Raw genomic sequence first — 24,916 nt, forward strand, 5'->3', positions numbered from 1 at the left:
GAGATATTTCAGCGAAGACCAAAGTAATGGAGACTTTACATCTTAAATACACAGTCAAAATTGTTAATGTTAACTGTTAATTTTCTATCTTAGTATCGATCTGACGTCATGTGCAGATAAGAAAGGCTGCAAACAATTCCTTCGATTATCACCAAACCATTTGAGCTATGTTTTGTCTTTTTAATGTATTTAAATTATTTGCACTGTCCACCATCAGAAGTGAGCAGACATATCTCCTGAAGTTACTCAGAGAGGCCAAACAGGAGTAACTACTACAAACTCTCTGCAACCCCCATGAGTTTACTGCTTCCTCCTCCTGTGTTTCTGCATCTTTGCCTCAAACAGCAGCACCAAGCAGAGGCAACAAGCCACGATGTCATTATCACTGCACACTACGTCAGGGGTTTTAATCAGCTTTTCAAATTTAAGTTGTGTTTTTTGTCAACCACTTACAGTGAAAAGTAAACAAACACATAAAATACCGTTAGAGATTGAATGGCAATGAACTTTGGTTTGCAAATCCCCGTGCTATGCCAAGTGAGGTGATTAAGTCAGTGAGTTGTTTCCGTGACATGAATGTCTTATGTGTGGTTTAGCACAAGTTACATAACAGTGATTTGTGTTCGCGTCGTTTTGCAATTACTGGAACCTTAAGTCTTGAAATAATTCAGAAAATGAGTGCATAAACATATGTTGCTGCCCTACAAGTTACAGAGAATCAAGAGCTAAAAAACATTATCCATCCATTCATTATCTATACACTGCTTAATCCTCATTAGGGCGGTGGAAGGGGCTGGAGTCTATCCCAGCTGACTTAGGGTAAAGGCAGGGGACAGAGACAAACAATCACACTCACATTCACACCTACAGACAATTTAGATTCACTAATTAACCTCAGCATGTTTTTGGACTGTCCAAAAACAAGCTGAGGTTACTTGGTAACTCTAAATTATCCGTAGGTGTGAATGTGAGTGTGATTGTTTGTCTGTATATGTAGCCCTGCGACAGACTGGCGAACTGTTCAGGGTGTCCCCTGCCTTCACCCGAGTCAGCTGAGATAGACTCCAGCACCCCCGCGACCCTAATGAGGATAAAGCGGTGTATAGACAATGAATGGAGGTTTTTGGACTGTGGGAGGAAGCTGGAGCGCCTGGTGAAAACCCACCCGTGCACAGTGAGAACATCCATCCATCCATTCTCTATACACCGCTTTATCCTCACTAGGGTCGCGGGGGGTACTGGAGCCTATCCCAGCTGACTCGGGCGAAGGCAGGGGACACCCTGGACAGGTCGCCAGTCTGTCACAGGGCGAGAACATGCAAACTCCAAACAGAAACATATCAGGTCCAGGCCAGGATGCAATCCGGGGATCTTCTAGCTGTGAGGCGACTGTGCTAACCAGTGTGCAGTCCTAAAAAAATCTTTATTCAAAAGAAAATTATTCTGCAGCTATTTTTGTTACTGATCATTTGTTTGACTCATTTCTTGTAAGAATAAATACTAAATATTTGTGGGTTCTTGCTGGCATTTGTCAGAGTAAATGAAATGTCTTTTGGCTTTGGATTGTTGGTTGGACAAAACAAGCTTTCAAGGACGCCACTTTGAGCTTTAGAAAGTTGTGATGACCGTTTTCCCCATTTTTAGACTCAACATTAATTGAAGATGTCAATTCATCAGCAGACTAATGGATAAATAAATATTTGAAATGACATGTGAGTCCCTGAAGCACTACAGCCTGGCCGCTCTTAATATCCCTCAAGAGGGATTTTCTTTTGGCAGCCCCGTTGACGTTTGACTTTTTTTGTTCGTGTGGGATGCTGAATCAATCTGGAGTCCTACCTGCGTGCCAAAATAATCTTCCCTGCTTTGGTTTCGCGAAATCATTCATCCCAAAAATAGAAAACACAGAGAAATAGCTGCTGCAGCCACCACAACCATTTTATACTTGGAGAGCTCAAACACAGTTAATCTGTGTAATTTATATTTTTTAAAAAAAACATTAATAAATAAAAAGCAGCATTGACTGTGCACGGCAGGGCAGTGTTAGCTCCATATGGGTTTATGGTTTCTTATTTCAGTCCTCTCTGAAGTGTTATTGCCAATTAGATGCAACTCTTTAGTTTCCATGGAAACCCCCTTTTTTTCCCTCTATTCCTGTCATTTCTCTCGCACATAAATGCACACGTTCTCTCTCCACGTGGTTTATTTTTAAAACTCTTTTCTTTTTAGCTTCATGAGACAACAGGTGGGTGTTTGCGCTGCGTAAGAGGGGGTGGTGGTGTGCAGTAATATAGAACCGAGCAGTGTGGGCTCAGGTCAGAGGTTAGGGAATTAATGAAGTGGGCGCACACAAGGAATCAGTGGGCTGAGAATAGTTCACAGTCGAAGGAACACAATGTCCTCCATGTAACAAGTTTCAATGAAACAAAAGTTGTTAGTGCTGCAGTGGCCAGTGAAGGGAGCAGCTTGATGATTCATGTGAACAAAGTTTTACAATCAAATACCAGGTGGCTGTTACACTTGAGAAATGAATGTGGGCTGCACATAGAAACATAAAATAACATAATAGATTATTATGAGGGGGGAAACAGCCTGTGTTTCAGCAGGTTCCTCTTGCAGCTACACTATGAATGTCAGAGACTGTGTCTGATAGAAAACCCTGTAATTAGAGAATATTTAGTCATGCAGCGGGACATGAAGCTGAGTGAGGTGAAGAAAAGACTGCTCTTACTGCCAACACGGCCATCTGTGTATTAAAATAGCACTGATCTAGATGGCAGAGAGATATTAATGCATTTTAGAGGCATGTTTTGCTGAAGGCTCTTCTGTGTTTCAGGACTAGACATCACTTCTCCTCATCACACATAGAAAATGATTCAAAAGCACAAGCACTTCTTCCCACAGCAAACCTCACCGAGGAGGTCACAGACAAAAATCAGCACCAAAAGCCCACAACTGTGTTTTAATAACCCTTCCCTTTAGTCCTTTTTAAATTTGATGAGCAGCTGATGGGAGCTATTTTCTGTAGTGCCGTTCGTCTCTGTGGCCCCTCTTGATGACTCCCCCTCCAATACCATGAGAGCCAATTTACTCAGAAGCAGGCGGCTGCTTCATTTCTCACATCGAGATCCGATCCAGGTCAACATGTTTTTAGAAAAGCAGGCCGAAAAGGACAGGAGGAGGCTGAGAGCAGCCAATGCTGCTCCCAGTGGGTGCATACATTTAATAAAATTAGATTCTAAATAAGAATTAATGCTGTCCCTAACAGGAGAAACACAAACAAATGCCAGGTGCATTTTATTGTGCAACTCTGGTCTATAACTACTGTTCTGGATCTTTTCACATCCACAGCCTGCACTTATTTTTGGCTGGTTTCTGGGCACTTGCTCTCTAAATAAGTGTTGCATCCATTATTTCAAAGTATCTCAATACAGGCTTTTGTCAGAAAACTATTGTCCACTGCAGACAGCTCCAGACTAAATACACTGCCTGGTCCAAAAAAGTCGCCACCTAGATTTAACTATGCAAACAAGTAAGAACCTTCCATTGGATAATTATTGCAATGATGAATATGATTCAGCTGCAACAATTTATTGAACTCTAGCTGAGGCAGTGTCTAATTTCCTAAACAACCATAAGACATATCCTGTGATCATTCAAAGGATGTTAATCTGTTTTAGAAGGGTCAAATTACTGACCTGCATCAACCAAAGTAAATAACTGAAGAGATTTCTGAAACTACCTAAATCTGTTCAACAACTGTCCAGCGCATCAATAAAACCTAAAGGATAGTGGTGAACCATCATCTCTGAGGAACAAATGTGATCCGATGAGTCCAGATTTACCCTGCTCCAAAGTGATGGGGGCATCACAGTAAGAAGAGAAGCCGATGAAGTGATTCACTCATCATAGCTAGTACCTACAAGCCTGTGGGGGTTAGGGTTATGATCTGGTGCTGGTTAGGTTCAGCAACGTTATGTTCCCAAAAAATGAGGTCAGCTGACTATCTGAATATACTGCATAAGGTCTTTCCATCAGTGGAGTTTTTCTTCCCTGATGGCATGGACATGTTCCAAGATGACAATGCCAGGATTCATGGGGCTCACATTGTGAATGAGTGAATCAGGGAGCATGAGACGTCATTTTCACATGTGGATTGGCCTCCACAGAATCCAGACTTCAACCCTGTTGAGAATCTCTGGGATGTGCTGGAAAAGACTTTGCACAGCGGTCCGACTTTCCCATCATCAATACAAGATCTTGGTGAAAAATTAATGCATCTCTGGACGGAATGAGTGCCATAGTCAAAGCTAAAGGCAGTCCAACAAGATATTAGAATGTGTTACTTTTTTTTTGGCCGGGCAGTGTATTTCTTATTTCACTTTATAGAAACCTGTTGTGGATAGTGTTTCTGTAAAGTGATGTCAAGGTTAGGCTACATTTTTGCACTACAGTTTATTTGTAGAGTGGCACGGAACTCAGTTGGCAGTTTATGATTTACTCTTAGCCAAAACTAATGCAGTACAAACAAAAGTCCTGCAATTTTTCCCTTTTAAATGTCTAAAGAAAGTGTTTTTTCCACTATCTTTCAGTAACTGTATTGACAGGTGTTTCTATTATTTTGATTATCCAGCCTCTGTCAGTAAAAGCCACTTCTCTGTGTAATGCAATACAGTTCATCCATCCATCCATTCTCTATACACCACTTTATAGGCTGGAGCCTATCTGAGCTGACTCAGGCGAAGGCAGGGGACACCCTGGACAGGTCACCAGTCTGTCTCAGAGCTACATATACAGACAAACAATCACACTCACATTCACACCTACAGGAAATTTAGAGTAATCAATTAACCTCAGCATGTTTATGGACCATGGGAGGCAGCCGGAGTACCCGGAGAAAACCCACGCATGCACAGGGAGAACATGCAAACTCCATGCAGAAAGATCCCAGGCCCACCCCGGGATTTTGTGTGTGTGTTTGCTGCAAGGCGAAAGTGCTAACCACTACTGCACTCTGCAGCCCGCAATAGAGTTCATCAGTATTCAAATCTGGAAAATTGTTGCAGATTTAAATCCAAGTTATTTATTCTGTCATGAAATTATCTGAAGAAAAAATGTTCAATGTACAACATCTTTCAGTTGTTTGTTCTGAACTTGATTAACATATTGATGGCAGCTCACCCCTTGAACACCAAGCAGCAACCTCTGGGGATGAAAAATCAAGCCAAAGCAAAATGCCAAAAAACTGCAATTCCTTAAATGGCCACCTGAGGTTGACCCCAAAGTCGAGTCACAGAATCTCCATAGACCTCCATGTTAAAATGTCCATTTTGCAATACATACATACATGTTCACTGCCTGGTGCAACACACAGTTTTGGTCTGTGTAGTTCATTTCCTCATCAGAGACAACTGTGCAGAGAATTAATTATTATGTAACTTAACCATTTAACTTGTATTAAGGCTTAAAGTTATGCAGTGATGCGGCTACTTTGAGTGACAGTCAGATGCTGACATAGGAAAGTCCATGACCTGAAGACGGTTCAATGGCCAACCCCAGCTCCATTCATGTTTCATCATTTTTGGATTAGTCAGAAGTCAGGCAGATTCAAACACTGGGAAGAAGGCATGGGCTCATACAACCACACTGTCCTTCATTTACCCCTTCATTTAGATGATGTCACAAAGGTTTTGGCCAGCTTTATATACAGTCAATGCTGAATACAAATTGTGGATGCCGAGAATGAACCCTAAACCTGCAATAACTGACAAATGGTTTTTTGGGCTCCTTGGACAAAGCAGAAACAAGTTTTAAATGCATAACACATACGCTACCGTTCAAAAGTTTAGGGTCATCCAGACAACTTCATGTTTTCCATGAATAATCACACTTTTATTCATGTGTTTTCAAATCATCAATTAGTCTTTCAACACCATTAGCTAACACAATGTAGCATTAGAACACAGGAGTGATGGTTGCTGGAAATGTTCCTCTGTACACCTCTGTAGATATTCCATTAAAAACCAGCTGTTTCCAGCTAGAACAGTCATTTACCACATTATCAATGTCTAGACTATATTTGTGATTAACTTAATGTTATCTTCATTAAAAAAAAAAAAAGAAGGATGCCCGTATAGCCCAGTGGGTTCTGCAGGCGACCCATGTGTAGGGCTGATCCCAGACACAGCGGCCCGGGTTTGATTCCTGCTCCTGGCCCTTTGCTGCATGTCTTCTCCCAACTCTTCTCCCCTGTTTCCCGTCTATCTTCACTGTGCCTATCCAATCAAATGCAAAAAAAAAACTTCAAAAACAAAATAAGGGCATTTCTGAGTGGCCCCAAATTTTTGAACGGTAGTGTATCTTCACCTTAAAAACAAACTTTCTAGCAAACAGTTGCCTACATACGTACACACATCCAGCAGAAGGAGAGTATTTAGCTGGGATCGTGTTTCTGTCCACCTGATGAATGTTTGACCAATATTCACTGTATTTTAGATGTTGCTATGGTCCGTATTGTCCACCACCTAGTCACTAACCGTGTCTGTCTCCTAAAAATGACAGTGACAGCAGTGACAAGTGAGACAGAACAGGAAAGCTGGGAGCCGAACTGTGAAAACAACGAGCTGATATTCACCACAAAGCTCCATTAAGCTGAAGCGAGCAGCAGATTCTCCGTAGCTTCATCAATAGGGCCCATTTTGTGTTGTCACATTGTTTTCATATTGTCATGCGACATGATGTTATTATGAAAATATCGATCACAGCCACTTTAAAGGCCATTAGGTTTGAAATGTTTTGAACGTGCCTTCGAACACGCAGGAATAAATAAACAGTTGATTATTTTATAAAACTATGTCAGGATTTTATAGTGCGTGAATATGATTAAATAGAATGTGTTAATTTAAACTGGGGGGAAAACTGGGGGACAATCATGCTTAAACACCTTCAACTGTCCTTACACGTTTACTGTCACCTCATAGTGCATTGTGAACAATTTATACAGTGTTTTACCTGCTTATGAATGCTCATTGTGAAAGGAAGGGGATGAAATAGGAGAAATAAAAGCCTGTTTCATGTGGGAGATTTCTGATTGCCTAATTGTTGATAATAAATTTATCTGATGCTTTCATGAGAGACAACAGCACAGATGAACAGGGTGATAAATACTATTTAAATCAAATTCAATAGGCTCAGAAAATAAATTTTTCTCATGAAAAACTCATGCACAAAAGCAGCTATCTGCCACCGCTCATGCTAAACAGCGACAGTGTTTTAAATAAAACATAAAATATAGATTTTTTTAAATGCATGGGCTCGTTGATCTGACAGTGAAAAGGAGGGTTAAAGTTGTTGAGTTCAGAAGGTTGTTGTGAGCAGGGGTGCTGGTTATGATCAATACTGGCCTTGGGTGAGAGGTGGGATCAGAGTTTGGAGTATTCGATCAACTTTTGCCCTCTGACTTTCAGGTGGTTGCTGATGATGAGGATTTAATGATTCATGTATAATTGGTTATAATATCAGAGAATTTGCGACACAGTTGTGTTTCTTTGTATTTCAATTAGCAGGGCTTTCATGTTGTTTCTGCTCCGGTAGAGAGAATGATGCAGAGGAAAAGTATCGATCACACGTGATAACATTTGTAACTCTGACGTAAAACCCACAAAGCTAAAAGCTGAGCACATGGCATGTGCACTCACATGTCCATTAATCTCTGCAAGGCGGAAAAAATGACAAAAACATCTCGTGTCTTCTGTGAATTAAAGCTAAATCTTTAAAAGAAACTTTTACGGTTGAAAAATATTTAGCTGAAGTAAAAACTAAGCAGTAGCCTGTGTCTGTTTAAAAAACGGAAGGTCTTATGAGGTCAACAAATTGAACTAAACTTTGCATTTACACACAGATAATTCTATGTGGCCCATGAAATGTTGATTTTTTAATTACATATATGTGGTACCAGAGAATCACAGAAATGAATCCCAGCATTTTTTGGCCTAGCATCTGTGAGTGGCTCAGTGCTCAGCGGGCTTTTGAAGCTCTGTCACTGAAAACAGTTTCCTGCTGCAGCTGGACACAAGAAAAGCTGTAATGTAATGAAAGATGCTAAAACTGTCCACAGTACTGAGAGGAACCACAGAGTCTGATGATACTTTCCCTGTGGGTTCACCTGTCACATTACAACTGGCTATTGATCTATTGTTGTCATGAAAATATAGATTAAAGCAGCTGAAGGATCATTCCAGAATTGGAGCACTTTGGGGCTTCGAGATTTTTGAAAAAAAAATAGGTCTTTTCTTTTACAATTTTCTGACGGATCTGGATGCAACAGCTTCCATCATAGTGATTTGTCTGGTCTGTTGTCCGCTCACTTCAGTTGTTCTAATACGTTTTGTGTGGGTTTTTTTTTAAGTGTGTATCAATTTTTCTTCTTTTTGCATTCCACCACAATATTGCACGGGTGTAAAACAGTTTAGCTCCGCTTTGGTGAAGAACATCGGTGAATTAATTGTTTATCATGGTCTTCAGCAGTAATTTTTGTTGGTAAACGACAGATACTAGTATCACACATGTCTGCATCTTCAAAGCATAAACAAGGAAGTGAATTCGGTAAAGTATGTGCATACGTTTGCACTGGGAGCTGCTATGATTGGTGGAACTCATGGGAGGCGGGCCAGAGTTGCGGTGATTGGACAAAATTGCAAGGCTAGGCAAAATTCGCGGAGATTGGTTGATTTCGCGTGAATTCGCGTGATCGCAACATCGCGAATTCCTGGAGGGACTGACTTACACGTCAGTGGTAAAATTTTTATTATATGTTTTCTGTTGCTTATGATGCTTACTTCCGGTGGCAACGCAAGCCTCTTCAGTAGCTCCGTCTCTTGAATTTCCTTCGGGATTACTGCTGACCAAGAGGACAAAATTACTGATGTTAAAAAAAGGGAAAGTAAAAAGAATTTGTCTTTTTCTGATAATATGCAGCATAACCGGGTTGCATGAGGTAGAGTGAGGCGTTCAATAAAGGCTGACAATGTTATGAAAATATGAATTATAGAAGAGAGCACAAAGCTTTGCTCTACTCATTATTGTGGAAAGCTGTTTGATGATGTTAATTCCAGCCTATCATGTGATTCACTGTTTTCTTCTACCAGCTGCAAAGGTTATACTAACAGGGTTGTGTGCATGTTGCGGGACATTCATAGTTTTTATTATTTAAAATATTATATTGATTAAAAAACATCCCACAATTACATGAGACATCAATGAAATACTAATAAAACTAATACCATCAAAAAGAGATTTAAATTTAATTTTAAATGTTTCATTTCAACTTGGTCATCAGGGGGGAGGGACAAGAGAAAAAATGGCAATTTATGGGGAACTCTAAACTTATTTGGTATTTCAAAAGTATTTTCAAACATTCCTTTTTCCTAGTTTTTTTAGATTTGGTCTTTGCACGACAACTGCATGTTCTAGTATTTTTGTACATTATTTGAAATTTGATGGGGGGGATGTTAAATATCATCCAATTCTGGAATGACCCCTTAACCGAAATGAATTAGCTGATGTTAGATGATCAAAGAAGTTTAACAAGTTGCATTGATTTGAGTTGAGATTGTCAAACTTTTTTCAAACCATAGACTGTATCTATGGTCCAAACTCAGCACCTGTAAATTTAACCACTTAAAAAGCAGTGACCACAGATTGCGTATGACTTTCTGCTAACAATCTCAGTCAGTCAGTTTGTGTTTTGTTTCAGGACTGAAAAAGTGAATGATTGAGTCATTTCAGACATCAGTTTCTATGGTGGATTGACAGATATAGAAAAAATCGTGACTAATTAATCAAGAAAAAAAGTAAAATTACAACTGTGGTGATGCTGTCATGAAAAAGTGCATAACAAACTGTCGCAAAGATCATGAAGTAGCTTTGAAGCAGTCATTAAAATGTTCACCTACTAGTTAGTTTTAAGTTGTGTGAGTTGTACTTTTCCTCCTGCATTTCCATGGATACTGAATCCAGTCGCTCATTACAGCCAGAGCAGTGGAATGTAGCTGTGTGTGACACATAGAAGAAGACAAAAATATCCCCCTTTAATTGCCATTTTAGTTGCCAAAAATGTTTAATTATTCTCCTATGACTTAGAAGTTAATTTGATGGCACTGCTTGACAAAATGTAGGCTTAGAAAACTGTAATTAATCATCACAAACTGTGTTCTGAAACAAGACACACACACACACACACACACACACTCATGTAAAGTAAAGTAGGGTAGAGCGCTTGATTCTCACCAATCATTTTATAACAAGACACAGACTAAGGTGTGTTATAAATAAATATATACACAGCATCTCTGTGGATGTCTGATGAGCTGAGTGGGATCTACTAGCAAAATGATACATTTTTGTTGTATGTGAGTGCATGTGTGTGTGCACAGCAGGTGGAAAAGGAGCAAAATGATGGCGAGTCCTTGAAAGCGCATGTTTGTCCTCAGTTTGTGTACATCCCTGAACTGCACACACAGCAGTGACTCTGCTGATACTAAAGGCCCCCCTCTTGTGGCTCGTTCAAACACTGAAATCCCAGCAGAGAAGCAGTCCCAGCAGTCGCTCACTTGATGGGATGGACTCAGTCGTAGCCTTCAGGGACATGAATGCACTTGTGGGAGTTTGCTGCAGACAGGGTGATTTTTAGTAGCACTAAAGTTTGGTGGTAAACAAATACATCTATTGTTTGCATATTACCCTTGTACTACCCAACCGTTGATATTTTTTTATTAATGTAACATCTTTATCTTCTATATGCAAACATATTCTTATCCTGCATCTATCTATCTATCTATCTATCTATCTATCTATCTATCTATCTATCTATCTATCTATCTATCTATCTATCTATCTATCTATCTATCTATCTATCTAGTTTCTTAAATCTGCACAAAATTATTGGTGCAGACTAGATTTTTGTGCTAGTTTTACCCCCATGTTTGCACTCTTAATACTAAGCTAAGCTTAGCTAATCAGTTGCCTCATGCAACTAGCTAATGAGCATTATTGCAAAGTTTCCATTAACCATATCTGTTTACGCAAATCTGAAAGTGTGTTAATTACTTAGCTTTGTGAGTGCTGGTAGTTAAATTTTATAACTGAGCTATCTTCCAGGTAAATGCATCCATTTCTGGCTCTACCGAAACCAAATGCTACTAATCTGCTCATTTAACTGCCTTTCAAGAAAGCATTCTTCACAGAACACCAAAGCTCTTCACTTTAGATATCAGATGTTTGCTGTGTTATTCTGTTTCAACATAATAATGAGGATTTTGTGTCACGTTTTAATTCCGATTCTGACTTTGTGTCCTTTTGCTCTTTTCTTTTTTCTCTCCTGTGTGTGGTTGCAGATTAACCACCTGTGCAGCAGCTCTCCGCTGTCCATAAGACATCTGTTGAGAGGAGTTAGTGCAATGTTTCACTTTCTAAAGATGATGATACCTGATAGGACACACGCCCAACAGTGGGTCCAAGTAAGAACCAATGAAAGTTTGTTTTCTGATAAAAGACCCCAGTCTCTAATGCCTGCATGGTCACACCAGATAATGTCCACCCTGGTAGCAGGAAACAAGGCTTTAAGTGAGGAATTTTCTCTTGGATGTAACCCACTATCTTTTCTTTTCTTCTTCTTTTTTTTGATAATGGAGGCTTTGGATCATGTTACTAAGGTAGACACACCAGTTATTTTGTATCAGATATTTTAATGTGCAAATATTATGCAGGAGGATTCCCTCCATGTAAACTCTGTACTCAGGTGTAAAGGTATCCCAGCAGTAGTGGTGTGTGTTTCAGCTCAGTTCAACTAGACATTTGAGTAACTGTGCTCACAAACACTTCTAAAGAGATATTACATTGCGGGTGACATGGAGACGTGACTCACTCAGATCTATTTCTAGCATCAGGACAGAAGTTTATTTTTAAGTACTATTCTTCAGCGTGTGTGCAACTCGTATACAGAAATATAAACCTTTAATCCTTTGATGCTGTCTAATTGTAGCTAATAACAATTAATGATGGTTGTTATATATAATATGCTAATACACTGAGCTAAGAGGCCCCTAAGAGCCTCATGGGAAATAAAACCACCGGTTTCTACTAGCCAATCATTCAAAGTCTATTTTAGTTCTAAACTGCCTGAGAATACCCGGCGACAGATGACAGGAAAGATTCAGCATGGCCCTCCCTGCTGAGGACTATTACTGCCGCCAGTTCAAGCCCAACACCTTTGACCCGTCCCGCTGCAGCTCCTGTCTGCGACCAGACCACATGCACCTCAGCTGCACCACTGCAGCTGCTGCACAACTGGATGAACACCAGGAGTGGGTACGTACATGAATCTGTAGTCCACCTGAGGTTGTGTTTACTAAGCAAGAATTACACACATGAAGTTAGAAGTTCTTGGCTAAGAGTTGGATAAGCAGCTCTCAGGTGATCACATAACTAACCGTTTTCTAAACTCCTCCCACTGTAGTTACTGTTACTATGTGACTTACAAAGATGCAGCTGAGGGTAGAAGTAAGAGAGGGCCTTCACTGATTTGTAATTTTTACTTTGCTAAGGAACACATGCGGATTTATGTGATGATCAGCATTGGTTTGTTTCTCTGTCTGTCTGTCTGTTAGCAACATTCCTCAAAAACAGACTAATTTACATTAAAATTTTCAGGGAAAGTCAGAAATGACACAAGGATCAACTGATTTGATTTTGGCACTGGTGTGGCTAAGAGTCTGGATCCACAGATTTGTTAGAGATTTCTGTATTATTACAAGATAGTGGCACGGCATCACTGTAACTATGACAACAAGTGAACACTATGTCAGCTGCCTGCTGACGATCACATGATGGTGATCCTACTACAAATCGACCGCTGTGGACTTATCCATTGGAGATCATACAAAGAACAAGTGGTTAAATTGTGGGAGTGTTTCCGAGTCCCATCAATTAGTCTGGTGAGTCAGTAGTCTGACTCACCAAATGTAGATTCCAGGTATAGGTCTGCCACTGGCTGCTCATTCCATGCACATTTCTCCCCTCCTTCTGCTGTTTTCAAAATCACTTTCTCAACCTCTGGCTGAGAAACCTACCACACTAAAAATTTCAGCTGTTCCTCCACTGATACTGTTATGATTGGTTTGAAGAAATGCAAACAAACCAGAGCAGATTTTTTTTCCTCCTATTTTCAGAAAAAAATAACTGTTTCTCTGGGAATTTCTCACCCTCAAAGAACATCGACCTGCTCTACAACACCTGCTATCAGGAAATGAAATGTTTGTGACTTTAATGGTCAAACAATAGCTACTTTATGGACTTCTTATTTCTTGACCAAACTCCATGTTTTCTCTGCATCTCACTACCCAGCAGCCAGGTTTATGTGATCAGTGAATGTGGGTGTGCTTGTATAACTTCTATGAATGCAGGTGCGTCAAGATTACACATTACACACTGAGGGTAATTGTCACTGACATGAGAAGGAGAAAGGGTCAAGTACTTATTAATGGCCACTGTGTACAACATATGCGATAAAAGTATTCCAGCAGTTGAACACTGAGCCGATGACGTCAGCCTATAACACAATCACCAAGTGAAACTACTGAGGAGGTGGGAGAAGGATAGCACAACAAGGTGGCATTTGATTCTGTATGATTAATTCATGAAAGCTCAGTACAGTCCTGAGGGAATGGGTTGTAATCTGAAACGTCCAAATGACGAAACCATAGATTAATTTACGTGAGAGTTTCACGAATCCTTGTGAGGTTGAAATGACACATGCAGATATATAGCCTCGTGCAACACTGTCCCACTTAGTTAAACTGTACAGCAAGATGTCACTCAAAAACTCATTTTATAGTCAAAGATGTGACACTAATGCACGCTTAGTTTTGATCTGAAAGCAAAAGATGACCTTCTTTCAACCTACATCCAGTCAAGAGATCAAGACCTAAAACTAACAAAACCATTGCTCTCTGTGTGGTAATGAGAGGTAGAACTGAGAGAAGGATCAAGATAAGGATGAGAAAGACACAGAGTGGGCGGTTCTGGTAGTGCAAAAGCACTAGAGCAATGAAATAATGATGAGCATGACCAGAGACTAGCTTGAGTTACGTCCTGTGCAGTCTAAATGTATTAGCTTAGCTCGAGCGATGGAGAAGGAAGGTTAGAAGGAGGAAAGCTGCAAGACATGACACAAGATTTGCCTGAAGGACAGTGAGGAGTCACAGTAAGTGAAACATTTCTTGGGTATTAGTTGCTTCTACATTTGTGTCTTATGGGTACATTTCTGTTGCTTTGTGATGTTTGTTCAGTTTGCTAGGAGGAAAGGCTGGTCTGCACATGGCTGCTGTCAGGGTCATGTGGTATGAGTGAGTCTGTTGGTGCATCTTTGTAAGTCATGATAAAATGTGAAGCATGCTCTATTGATAACAGAATGTTATGTAACTAATTTACAGAAACAGTCAAATAAGATCAGGTTGTCTCAGCTGCCATATTAGGACTCATGACCCTAATCTTTCTGACCTGAATTCAGTCATTGTTTGGTTTGAAAAACGTCTCCTTGAATAATCCAAATGCTTAACATTGTGTTTCTGTGTGGCTCAAAACCAGGATGCAGATGATGATAATCGCGCCCTGTCTGACGTGACCACAAGTGTCGGTAGTGATGACGTCAGCGGTGGTTGGACCTACGAGTGGAGTCTGGTCCAAAGCCTGAGTCCTGAGTGGGAACTTAATATCGGCGACACTGACATACAATCCAGGTGACTGTATCTTATAGCCTGATTTTAGAAACCACTTTATTTTTTTTATTTTTTTTTACTAAGAACTGGCTGATATCTGAACGAGCAGCTCAAGGACATACATTAGGTTAATTATACATAATAGTTTGCTAAACATAGGAATGGCTTAGCTGGAGAGCTGATTATGCAAAGGCATTCGTGACATATCTCATCATCAGCTTCAAATATTGGTTAACTAGTTGACTCACAGCCTGGTGGCATTACGATACTACTGTACAAGGTTGATGTATGTGTGTAAAGTTCAGCACAAAACACCACTATTAAAGCACAACTTGCACTTTTTTTGTTTTATTCCAGATTGAACGAGTAAGCTTTGATGCTCTACTTTGTCACTTTTGGACAGAACCAGGCTAACTGCTTCCCCTGAGTTCAGTGTATATTCGTAACAGTCGGTGTTATATACTCATTCACCCTGCAGTCATGACAGTGATATCAATCCTCTCACCGAACTCTATGCAAGAAAGCAAATTCAAAAGATGCTGAGCTGCTGTTTTAAGGCCACACTAATGTATATTTTTATAGCAGTGGATCAAGTAACTATGTATAATGTGACAGCCCTCTCATTAACAAAGCATCGATAAATACATTACATGCTGAGCAACAGACAAGCAACTGGTGAAATAGTGAAGCGTTTAATATCTAAACTGCGAGATATTCCTCATTAGGGGTTGATTGAGAGCAAATAAAGAACCTCAAAGAGCCATCAGGTGATCAGACTCTAAATGATTGCTAGTGTTGACATGTGATTTCAGGACATTTAGATAAGTCATTTTTGAATAAAGCCACATTTTCATCCACCACCACCGTTGTGTTTAAAGCTTGTTCTGCTTCCCAAACATCAAAATATCAAAGATGGGCTACACTTGATACTGGTAGGAACATATACAGTGTTCAATGCCCAGAAATGTTTCTGTCTAGTGTTTTTTGAGGATTTATATTAAAGGTTACAAAAAGAACAAAAGATCTGATGTTCATCCAGCTTTCTCTTTATGGAGCGCTCACTCTTTGGCATTTTCTTAACCATTAGCATCATGTGGAATTTCTCAGATTAAGCCAGGTTTTAGATGTTGCTCCTGTATTAAACTCAGTCCAATACTGTGAGAGTAATAGCAGGTTCTGATCACGTGTTTTCAGTTTTAATGTCTGTTTTCTATGTCTATATCGACAGATGTGTTTTTACATTTTTTATTTTCATTTGATTGTATCATGTTATGAATTGCACTAAGGCATTAATCCTACATCAGTGCAGGATTCAGACAAAAATGGCATTCCACACATGCTGTTCTCAGGACCTAATGAACCCTCCAAAAAATGTGACAGAAACGTATCATTATTAATAGAATGCGTAAAACATAACAGTGAAGCTTCACGCAGTATTCACAGCATGTTGAGAAAAGAGGCTGAAATATGCTGTTTCAGACTTTATTAAGTGCCTACCACGGATGCACACTTGTTGATTTACTCTTGTTGGTTCCATATTTTGAAAAGGGATATAAATGGAGCCCAGGTCTTTGTGGTGCACTACTAACTGTGTACTCACCTCCTCCAGCTCTCCAAACCAGTGGGACTGTTCAGAGAGGGGCAGATCCCTCAGCTCAGACTGTGTGGCCCAAAGACAAATGACACGCCTGGACCCCTCTCCTTCCCGAGGTACTGAAAGCTCCTGGATGGATGAAAGGAGGGGAAGGGACAGGTCTCGCCGACCATCAGGTCAGTTTCAGATCTTTAAAGCATTTGGTATATCCACAGGCTGTGGAGATTTGCGTAAATCCTGTGCCAATTCTGAAGCGCTTGCCCATCTGTTTTTTAGAGCCAGATTGTGAAAGCAATGCACTGTCTGGTGTCATTATAGGAAGACAGTCACTGTGGCTCTGATTAGTGGTACTATAGCTAATTGTATATCCCCTGATTGCTCTCGCAACTTTTTTTTGACTGATTTTAGTTGTTTACCAATTCTCCTGTATCCTTTTCCATCTTTGTTAAATGTCAGATTCAGAATTTTACTCTGACAATTGTTTTCAAGTGGAGTTATGACGCAGACACGCAGATAGACACACGTGTTCAAAGGTAATTTTATAACTATGTTCATGCAGTGATCACAGTGTTTCTTACTTGTGTGTCAGTGACCATAAGTGTTTTCGCTTTTGCTATATGTTGAGCTTCTACTATGTTTTTCAGTATAGTCTTTACAAGATATTTAGATTAGTTAATTAGTTCATTTTAGATTGTTAGTTTAGATTATTCATGAGAGAAAATACTCTGCATGCCACCTTAGAAATAATGCAATGATTGAAAGGTTATACAAAAAAGGGATTCAGAGATTTTAGGACTGAGTTTGGCATTACAAGACCTCTTCGGCGGGATTTTTGCCTAACTTGACGTTGATAATACCAAAACTAAACAGCCTGATTGGAGCATCTCTATCTGAAACTTGTTTTCTTTACATTTACTCTACTGTTAAGAAAAGGATCAAAATCAGCTAATGCGGTCGTTTTGCAGATGCAGGATGCTTCGGATTTGTTTAGATAGACAACAAGAACGTCTTTATTTCCATGAAAATGTGTTTTTGCTTTTCACTAACATGTAACCAGCTGAATATAAAGCCACTGGAGTATTAACACTGACATTGTTGAATCTTATAGTTCAGCATCTGGAGGCCTCTAAGACTCATGCTAGGCTCTTGTTCATTGACTTTTCCTCAGCTTTTAATACTATCCAGCCACACTTAGTGGCAGAGAAACTTCTTTCTCTTTTTAACCTGAATTTTAACCTTGTTGGCTGGATATTAGACTTCTTGACTGACAGGTCTCAGTGTGTCAGGGTTAATGGCATTTTATCCCCTAAACTGTACTCCTCTACAGGCTCCCCACAAGGCTGTGTTCTCTCACCGTTGCTTTTTATCTTGTACACTAATGACTGCAGGAGCATGCACATGAATAGGCATTTTCTTAAATTTGCTGATGATATAGTGATCGTGAGTCTCTTGGATAAGGATGAGTCTGAACATGGTCCTGTAATTGATGATTTCATTACTTGGTGCAAAGAGTTTCACCTGCAGATCAATGTGTCCAAAACTAAAGACATGATTATTGACTTTAGAAAGTCACAGCCCAGTGTCAGTTATACTGTCGTTAATGACATGGATGTTGAGATTGTTTCTCAATATAAATATTTGGGAACAATTATTGACAATCTACTTCGATTGAGCCTAACACTGATGCTGTTTGTAAGAAGGTCCAGCAGAGACTTTATTTCTTGAGAAAGATGAACACATTCAAGGTGTGTAAGGTTCTCATGTCTCTTTTTTATCAGTGTTTTATAGAAAGTGTTCTTACGTACTGCATGGTTGCTTGGTTCGGTTGTCTTGCTTTGTCTAGTAAAAACAGACTTGTGAATCTGGTCAAAATAGCGAGCAAGGTGATCGGAGTGCAGCAATCTCAGCTGCAGGATATCTACAGCAGACGTATCGTCAGCAGGGCCCAACAAATTCTGAACTGCCCTGATCATCCCCTGTTTGCTGAATTTGATCTTCGTCCTTCTGGCCGACGTTACAGAATGCCTAGAACCAAAACGAGGAGAGCAAGAACTTCTTTTATCCCAGTTGCCATTGAAAACCTCAATTCATTGACCTGACCAGTTTCTTTCTTGTGTCTGCTTTTTGCACCTGTGGATAGAACTGATTGTTGATTTTAAGACTGTAATCTTTTATTATTTATTGAATATTTATTGCATCTCTTTTTATTTGCTTTACCCCGTATGTTTATCACTACTGTTTATTTATCTATTGCACAGCGCTTCGACTGAATGCACTTTATGGATTTTGCCTGATCAGAGTTTGGCATTTTGTGGCTTAAGTGTTGTCCTTTTTCAATTGTGCTCAGGATTTTCCCCATTTTCTTAATGTCTGTATGTCTTATGTTTTATGTCTTATGGTTTATGGTTTATCTTGTACTGCCTGCTGCTGAAAAACAAATTTCCCACGGGATAATAATAAAGTTGAAGTTGAAGTTGAAGTTATTTTTAATCTTTTGGCGGTTAGGTGGTTTTACACAAGGGTCTACTCAGGTTCAAAAATACTTGGACACCGACACAGTTTTAAGTATTTTGGCTTTTCCTCTGTACACCACCACAGTAGATTTGAAATGAAACAATCAAGATGTGTTTTAAGTACAGACTTTCAGCTTTAACTCGAGGGTATTAACATCCAAATCAGGTGAACGGTGTAGGAATTACAACACATTTTATGCTAACTACAACCAATACTATAACCACTCCTGCGAAAGCAACCAGAGAATTTTATAAGACAAAGAAGAAAAAGTTCTGCAATGGCAAGTCAATGACATTACCAATTGAATATATGTTTCATTTGCTGAAGACAAAACTGAAGGGAAAATGTCCCAGGAACAAGCGGGAACTAAAGACAGCAGCAGTAGAGACCTGGCAGAGTATCACCAGGGACCAAACCCAGCATCTGGTGATGAGTTCCACACTTCAGGCTGTCATTGAATGCAAAGGATTTGCTACCAAATATTAAAGGTGACAATTAGATTTATGATTCTGTTAGTTTGTCCAATTACTTTTAGTTCCTTAAAAGGTGTAGGTCACATATAAAATGTGTTGTCATTCCTACACTGCTCACCTGATTTGGATGTAAATACGCTAAAATAAAGTTGAGAATCTATACTTAAAGCAAATCTTGATTGTTTCATGTCAAATCCATTGTGGTGGTGTAAAGAGCCGAAGTGTTGAAAATTGTGTTAATGTTCAAATATTTATGGACCTGATTGTATCTATCGTGAGCCCACCCCTATTCTCTTTAAGCATAATTAACGAAATGGTGTTTTGACTTTCCTTACAGCTGAGCAATATCTTGATCTTTCACACATATATCCTTCATGATGCTTCAGTTCGTGTTTCCTTAGAGGTCATATATAAAGGCAATAATCACAGGTTTGTTTGACTTTCAGAGTCCAGAGGAGACAGGGGTCAAGAGAGCGGCTACTTCTCTCCAGACAGAAGAGGTGATGGTGAGCGGCAGATGGAGGAGGTCAACAAACGGCAGTATCGTTACTACGAGAGAGGACATCCCCTCCCAAGCAACTATGTTCCTGAACCCAAAGCCTGCGTCCCCTATAGGAACGTCAGCCTCGGATTGCCCTCCCAGAGAAGAAACCCTGAGACTTACATGCAGGAAACTTGGAGAAGTGAATCTCCACAGAGGTACACGTACCATTCCAACTTCAGACGAGGAGCTGACTCAGAGAGAAATTCTCCAACCCGCCACAGTTCTGTGAGCCCAGATCGCTACAAGATGCCTGAAACACCTGCAGGCCCTCGGAGAGGAAGCTCCCTCTCCAGGACTCAGGCTCGGTCTCATGCTTCATCTCATGGTTCCTCTCAGCTTCCATCACGTGGCCCTTCTCATCATGCATCAGGCAGGTCCAGTCCGTCCCGTAGAAGGGGGTCTATTGCCTCTCGCGCCAGCTCGCCCTTTAGGGCCCCCCCTTCCCACAGGCATACAGACTCTTTAGTTTTGCAGAATGGGGAATATGATGCTCGAATGGGATCCAGCCAAGAGCTGAAGAGTCCATCTCAAGCTTCAAACAGGCACAGTTTGGACTCTGAGAAACTGTACAGAAATCTGGAGTCGATCTCCCGCCGTGGCTCTTCAGCTGTTCAGCAAAACTCCTGTGAAGGATCTCAAGCATCACCACGCACCAGAACATCCATCAACAGCATAACCAACACTCGAACTCGCAACAGCCGAGAAGTATCACCGTCCAGAAACGGCTACAGCACCCACGGCCACACCCCACAGAGGGAGCCCTACTCCAGAGACAGCAGACCGAGTCCTTCTCAAGGCTCCTGGCAGGGGTCAGCACATTCCTTACTCAGCCTCCCAGCTTCACCTGGTTCCTCGTCATCGAGACGAGTTGTAGACTCTCAACTCCTCGGCGGATCGCTGTCACACACTGCAGTCACAGAAACTGATAAGGGCAATGAGGAGAAGAATACGGTCAGTGGTGACAGAAGCAGGAGCAACATGAGGCGAGGCATGGATGCCCTGCTGATCTCTGAACCCAAAAAGGCTGCAGTAGAAGCTGAGGAGGTAAGTATATTAGGTGCTATTTAATCATCCTGGAAGCAATTTTGTTTTCTTGGTCTGTCTGTCTGTTGCTTTGGTCAGTTTGCCTCTGGACTAAAGTGTCTCAGTTATTACCTACTAGATGGACAGTCATGTTGACCAGAGGATAAGCCCTAATGACTTTGGAGAATCTTCCTTTTTTAGTGACATTAGCAACTATTGGATTGATTGTCATGAAACTGCCTCAGATTCATGATTTCTTAAGGATAAAATGAAGTAAAGAGTTGAAATGAAACTTCAAGTTCCCAAAGTCCCGTACAGCTAATACTTAAAAATACAACCTTGAAAGGGTCAATTTTAACAGTATGTCATGTCTTGCTTGATCTATTAAAAAACAATAGTCTTTTGAAAAACTACTAAATCAGTATTTAAGCCTGAAACTGCCTGTAACATTTTTCCCATAAGCCCTAGGTGTGTGTGCTCAACACCACAGTTAACCAAGATCAAGTCTGTAAAATCAGGCGCATGACCAAACACTGTAGAGAGTAAAGAGAGTTGCTAAGTTATGTGGACTAAACCTAATTATGATCATGTACCCATGGTGCCTTCTTGCAGTCTACTTCAACTTCAAACAACTTTATGCACAGTTTTAGATAGAAGGGCAGCCCATACAACTGGTATACTGGTTTTTGGCAAGGCAATGCATCTTTTTGAACATGAATTGAAATGAAACCATTTAGCAACCATTTAACCATTTCTATTTGATGATGGACATCTGAAATGTGCCTCGAACCACACAATGTTTTTTGTAAGATGTCAAAAACCATAAAGTGTTGGACATCACTGATTTATTCTTTAACTATGCGTTTTATTTTAGTACCCACTCTATAAAACAAGTATAAAACAGTACTTGAATAAATACACCTTGTTACTTTCCACCAGCAGCATACAACATTGCCACTGAAAACATGCTAGCATGCTAAGGTTAGCATCAAGATCAAATCCACTGTGCCTAATTACAGCCACATAGAGCTTCTAACAACACCGTAGACTTGTACTCTAGCTATGTTTTGTGTCAGAGGCAATCTCTATATCTTATACCATGTAAACTATTGATACATAATTATGCATTTGAGTTGGGGATGACCATGGAGGACTATATAGTGCTGGCTGATATCCCAACAATCCAACTGGAGTCAGAAGAAGAGTTTCCAGGACTGAGGCGGAGGAACCAGAGTCCCAGTCCATGTAGGGATTCGAGACTCAGGACATACAGGTTGGTGGTTTGATGTGCTGCTTGGTATCGAGGCATTGTGGATTTATTCCGCATCCTAGTGTATGCTTATTTACATTGCTTCTTTGGCAGCAAGGATATCAATGAAAAGGAAGCATTGTAAGTTGATATGACCACAAGCATTTGCGTTAGTTACACCACAAAAGGGGAAGGATCCCCTCAGGGTATTTAAAGAGGTGTGTGAATGATCAATAGAAATAGAAGAACATGCCTACATGGTTTGTCAAAGATTCAAACATTCAGATTTTCTTTCAATCTGGTTCTGAAGGTATCAAGATGAAACAAACATCTACAGCTCAAGGCTTGAGCCAGACGACAGAGGGAGAATCAGAGAGAGGGGGAGAGACAGGAGAGAGAAATGTCGAGAGTCTGAGAACGGACGATCATCTCGAAGACAATCAACATCATCTCTTCATGCACAGGTACGATGTAATAACTGCAGACCTTTTTACCATCAACAATCAGTTTGAAGCATATCACAAATGTTCTGCCTGTTTTTTCTGTGAAAGAGCTCAGATAATCAGAGTGGAAAACACCGATCTTCCAGGGTGAAAGAACGAGCTTGTCCCGGATCCCCGCAAACTCAGGTGTGCTCAGTCCCATGACTTCCTGCATCTGTACAAATCACATGAGTGTTTAAAGGAAACTGGGTCATTATACATTCATTCTAAAGTAGCTCCTTGATATTTATTTAAGCTCTTTTCCCTCAGGTGGTTCTCAGAAAGAAACACCTTGCAGAAAAAAGCCATGACTTTGCACTCTGTGTTTTAGGGCAGCATGTTCATTTGATTTATTGTCTTTATTAATAGATTCAAGGATGGTTTTTAGCCGATGTATCCTGCAGTGTCAGTGCTGCTTGTTCATGCATAAAACCACTGAGTCAGTGTGAACAGAACAAACCACGAAATAAATGCGTTCAAAATGTTATTTGTGAACTCTTTCAGAAGTTCCCAAACTTCACGCAACATTTCTATCCATGATAAAAACTGCTATGTGTGATCACACTTATGTGGCTTCCTCTTTGTACTTTGCTTCATGCATTTTCTCTCTCTTGCCCACGCAACAAATACTGGCCATAATGTCATGCATTGTGAGTATTTTTTGTTATTTAGTGCTTCATTCTCACCTGGTTGCTTTCAAGTCATTCTAATAATGCTCATCAGTTCCTCTTCCTCTTCTTATTTTACAGTAGAGATCACTGTTTACAGAAACTGCACATCTTCCATTTTTATGTTCCCATTCTGCAGGTTACTTCCTATTTTTCATAATTTCTTGCCTGCCTCTCTGCGCCTGAACACTAACTCAGGAAGACACGCTGGTCTGCTATTGACAGTTTCCGTTTCCTCTAGTTTTAAAACCAAGTGTGAGACACAGACCACAGCGGCATGCTTTCAAACAGCTCGTTCTTTATACTTTACTTGCAGATGTCACTACTTTGAAGGGATGGATGTCCAGACTGGATGAGCATGGCAAGGTAAACCTTATTCTACTATATTTAAACAGAAGTAATTGTCTATCCTGATTCCTTTTGTAACTATAATTTCATACAGTCTGAAAGACAAAACATTAAGGAAATGACTCATCCCTTAAAGCTTCTATAACGGATAGTACTGTTGAAATGAATGTGTCAGTTTTGACGTATGCCACCGATTAATTTACTGATGTTGTTTTCCACAGTGGAGGAAACACTGGTTTGTTCTGAATGATACTTGGCTGAGGTTTTACAGAGACTCAGAGGCTGAGGAGGTATGACCAGATATGCGACAAAAAGTAACTTAAATGCCATTTTTGTTCTGAGTATGTTTTCAAATGTGGCAAATACTGGGCTCGTGCAGGGTTTTGGCCCAATGAGATTTCGTTTTACATTCGAAGGATAATTTGTTTAGACTGCAGCCTCGTTTGACTCCACTAAATTTAAGCTCTTCTTGTCTTGCTGAAGTCAGATGATGTGGACGGAGAGATCGACTTGACATCCTGTGTGAATGTGTCAGACTGTGACGTGGAAAAGAACTATGGGCTCCAAATACAAGTATGCATTGACGGAAATCGTGTTTTGCTCATTTAGTTGGACGGTCATTGAGAGTCAATTACATGTTTTGCTGCTTCCTGTTTTTGTGTGTGTGTGTGTGTGTGTGTGTGTGTGTGTGTATGTGTGGTGTGTGTGTGCACGTGTGCATGTGTGTGCACGTGTGCGTGTTGCTTTTGATCTCCTGCAGACAAAAAGAGCAGTGTTCACTCTCTCTGCTATGACGTCCAGAATTCGGCGGAACTGGGTGAAGTTACTAAAAGAGGCGATCCAGAACAACACACAGTGAGTCAGACTTTGTACTTGGAGGCAACAGTTGACAAAGTATTCAGATTCGCAGAATACCACATGGTTGAAATACTCGAGTATAAAAATGCAACACACAAAGTGTAATCTGCAAAAAGGAAATTTGAAATCATATTATCATTGGATTTAGTAGAATTGGATTGTTTTAGTTGGTGGGGTTGGAGCAAATTGCAATCATTTTGTATACTGTTGGGTTATTTCATTGATATAAGGGCATCATGTCTTGAGGACACTGTGAAATCTGACGCTGTAAAGTAACTAGACGAGCCCTCAGTAGAGAGCAGAACCACGCCCATGCATGATACTCTATATCAATTTTGATCATCCTACGTATATCCCTTCCTACTTGATCTGCTGACCTGTAACTCCAC

At 40.3% G+C, this 24,916-nt stretch overlaps 1 protein-coding gene across 3 annotated transcripts in view; it reads left to right on the top strand.

The window, feature by feature from the left end:
* Positions 1–24,916, top strand: part of LOC110948884 (TRIO and F-actin-binding protein-like) — a 32,826-nt gene that overhangs the window by 1,411 nt on the left and 6,499 nt on the right. For 2 of the 3 annotated variants that reach the window (XM_051946152.1, XM_051946153.1), the window contains exons 2-12: positions 11,394–14,260; positions 14,644–14,795; positions 16,384–16,544; positions 19,802–20,943; positions 22,056–22,195; positions 22,482–22,635; positions 22,723–22,800; positions 23,655–23,687; positions 23,891–23,959; positions 24,153–24,242; positions 24,430–24,524. In XM_051946152.1, coding sequence (XP_051802112.1) covers positions 16,454–16,544; positions 19,802–20,943; positions 22,056–22,195; positions 22,482–22,635; positions 22,723–22,800; positions 23,655–23,687; positions 23,891–23,959; positions 24,153–24,242; positions 24,430–24,524 — 1,892 coding nt within the window. In that variant the 5' untranslated portion in view covers positions 11,394–14,260; positions 14,644–14,795; positions 16,384–16,453. Of the gene's footprint in view, positions 1–11,393; positions 14,261–14,643; positions 14,796–16,383; positions 16,545–19,801; positions 20,944–22,055; positions 22,196–22,481; positions 22,636–22,722; positions 22,801–23,637; positions 23,688–23,890; positions 23,960–24,152; positions 24,243–24,429; positions 24,525–24,916 lie in introns of those variants that run through there. The other variant, XM_051946154.1, reaches the window with a different exon arrangement.

Source organism: Acanthochromis polyacanthus, chromosome 3, assembly GCF_021347895.1.
Source record: "Acanthochromis polyacanthus isolate Apoly-LR-REF ecotype Palm Island chromosome 3, KAUST_Apoly_ChrSc, whole genome shotgun sequence".
Lineage (NCBI taxonomy): Eukaryota > Metazoa > Chordata > Actinopteri > Pomacentridae > Acanthochromis > Acanthochromis polyacanthus.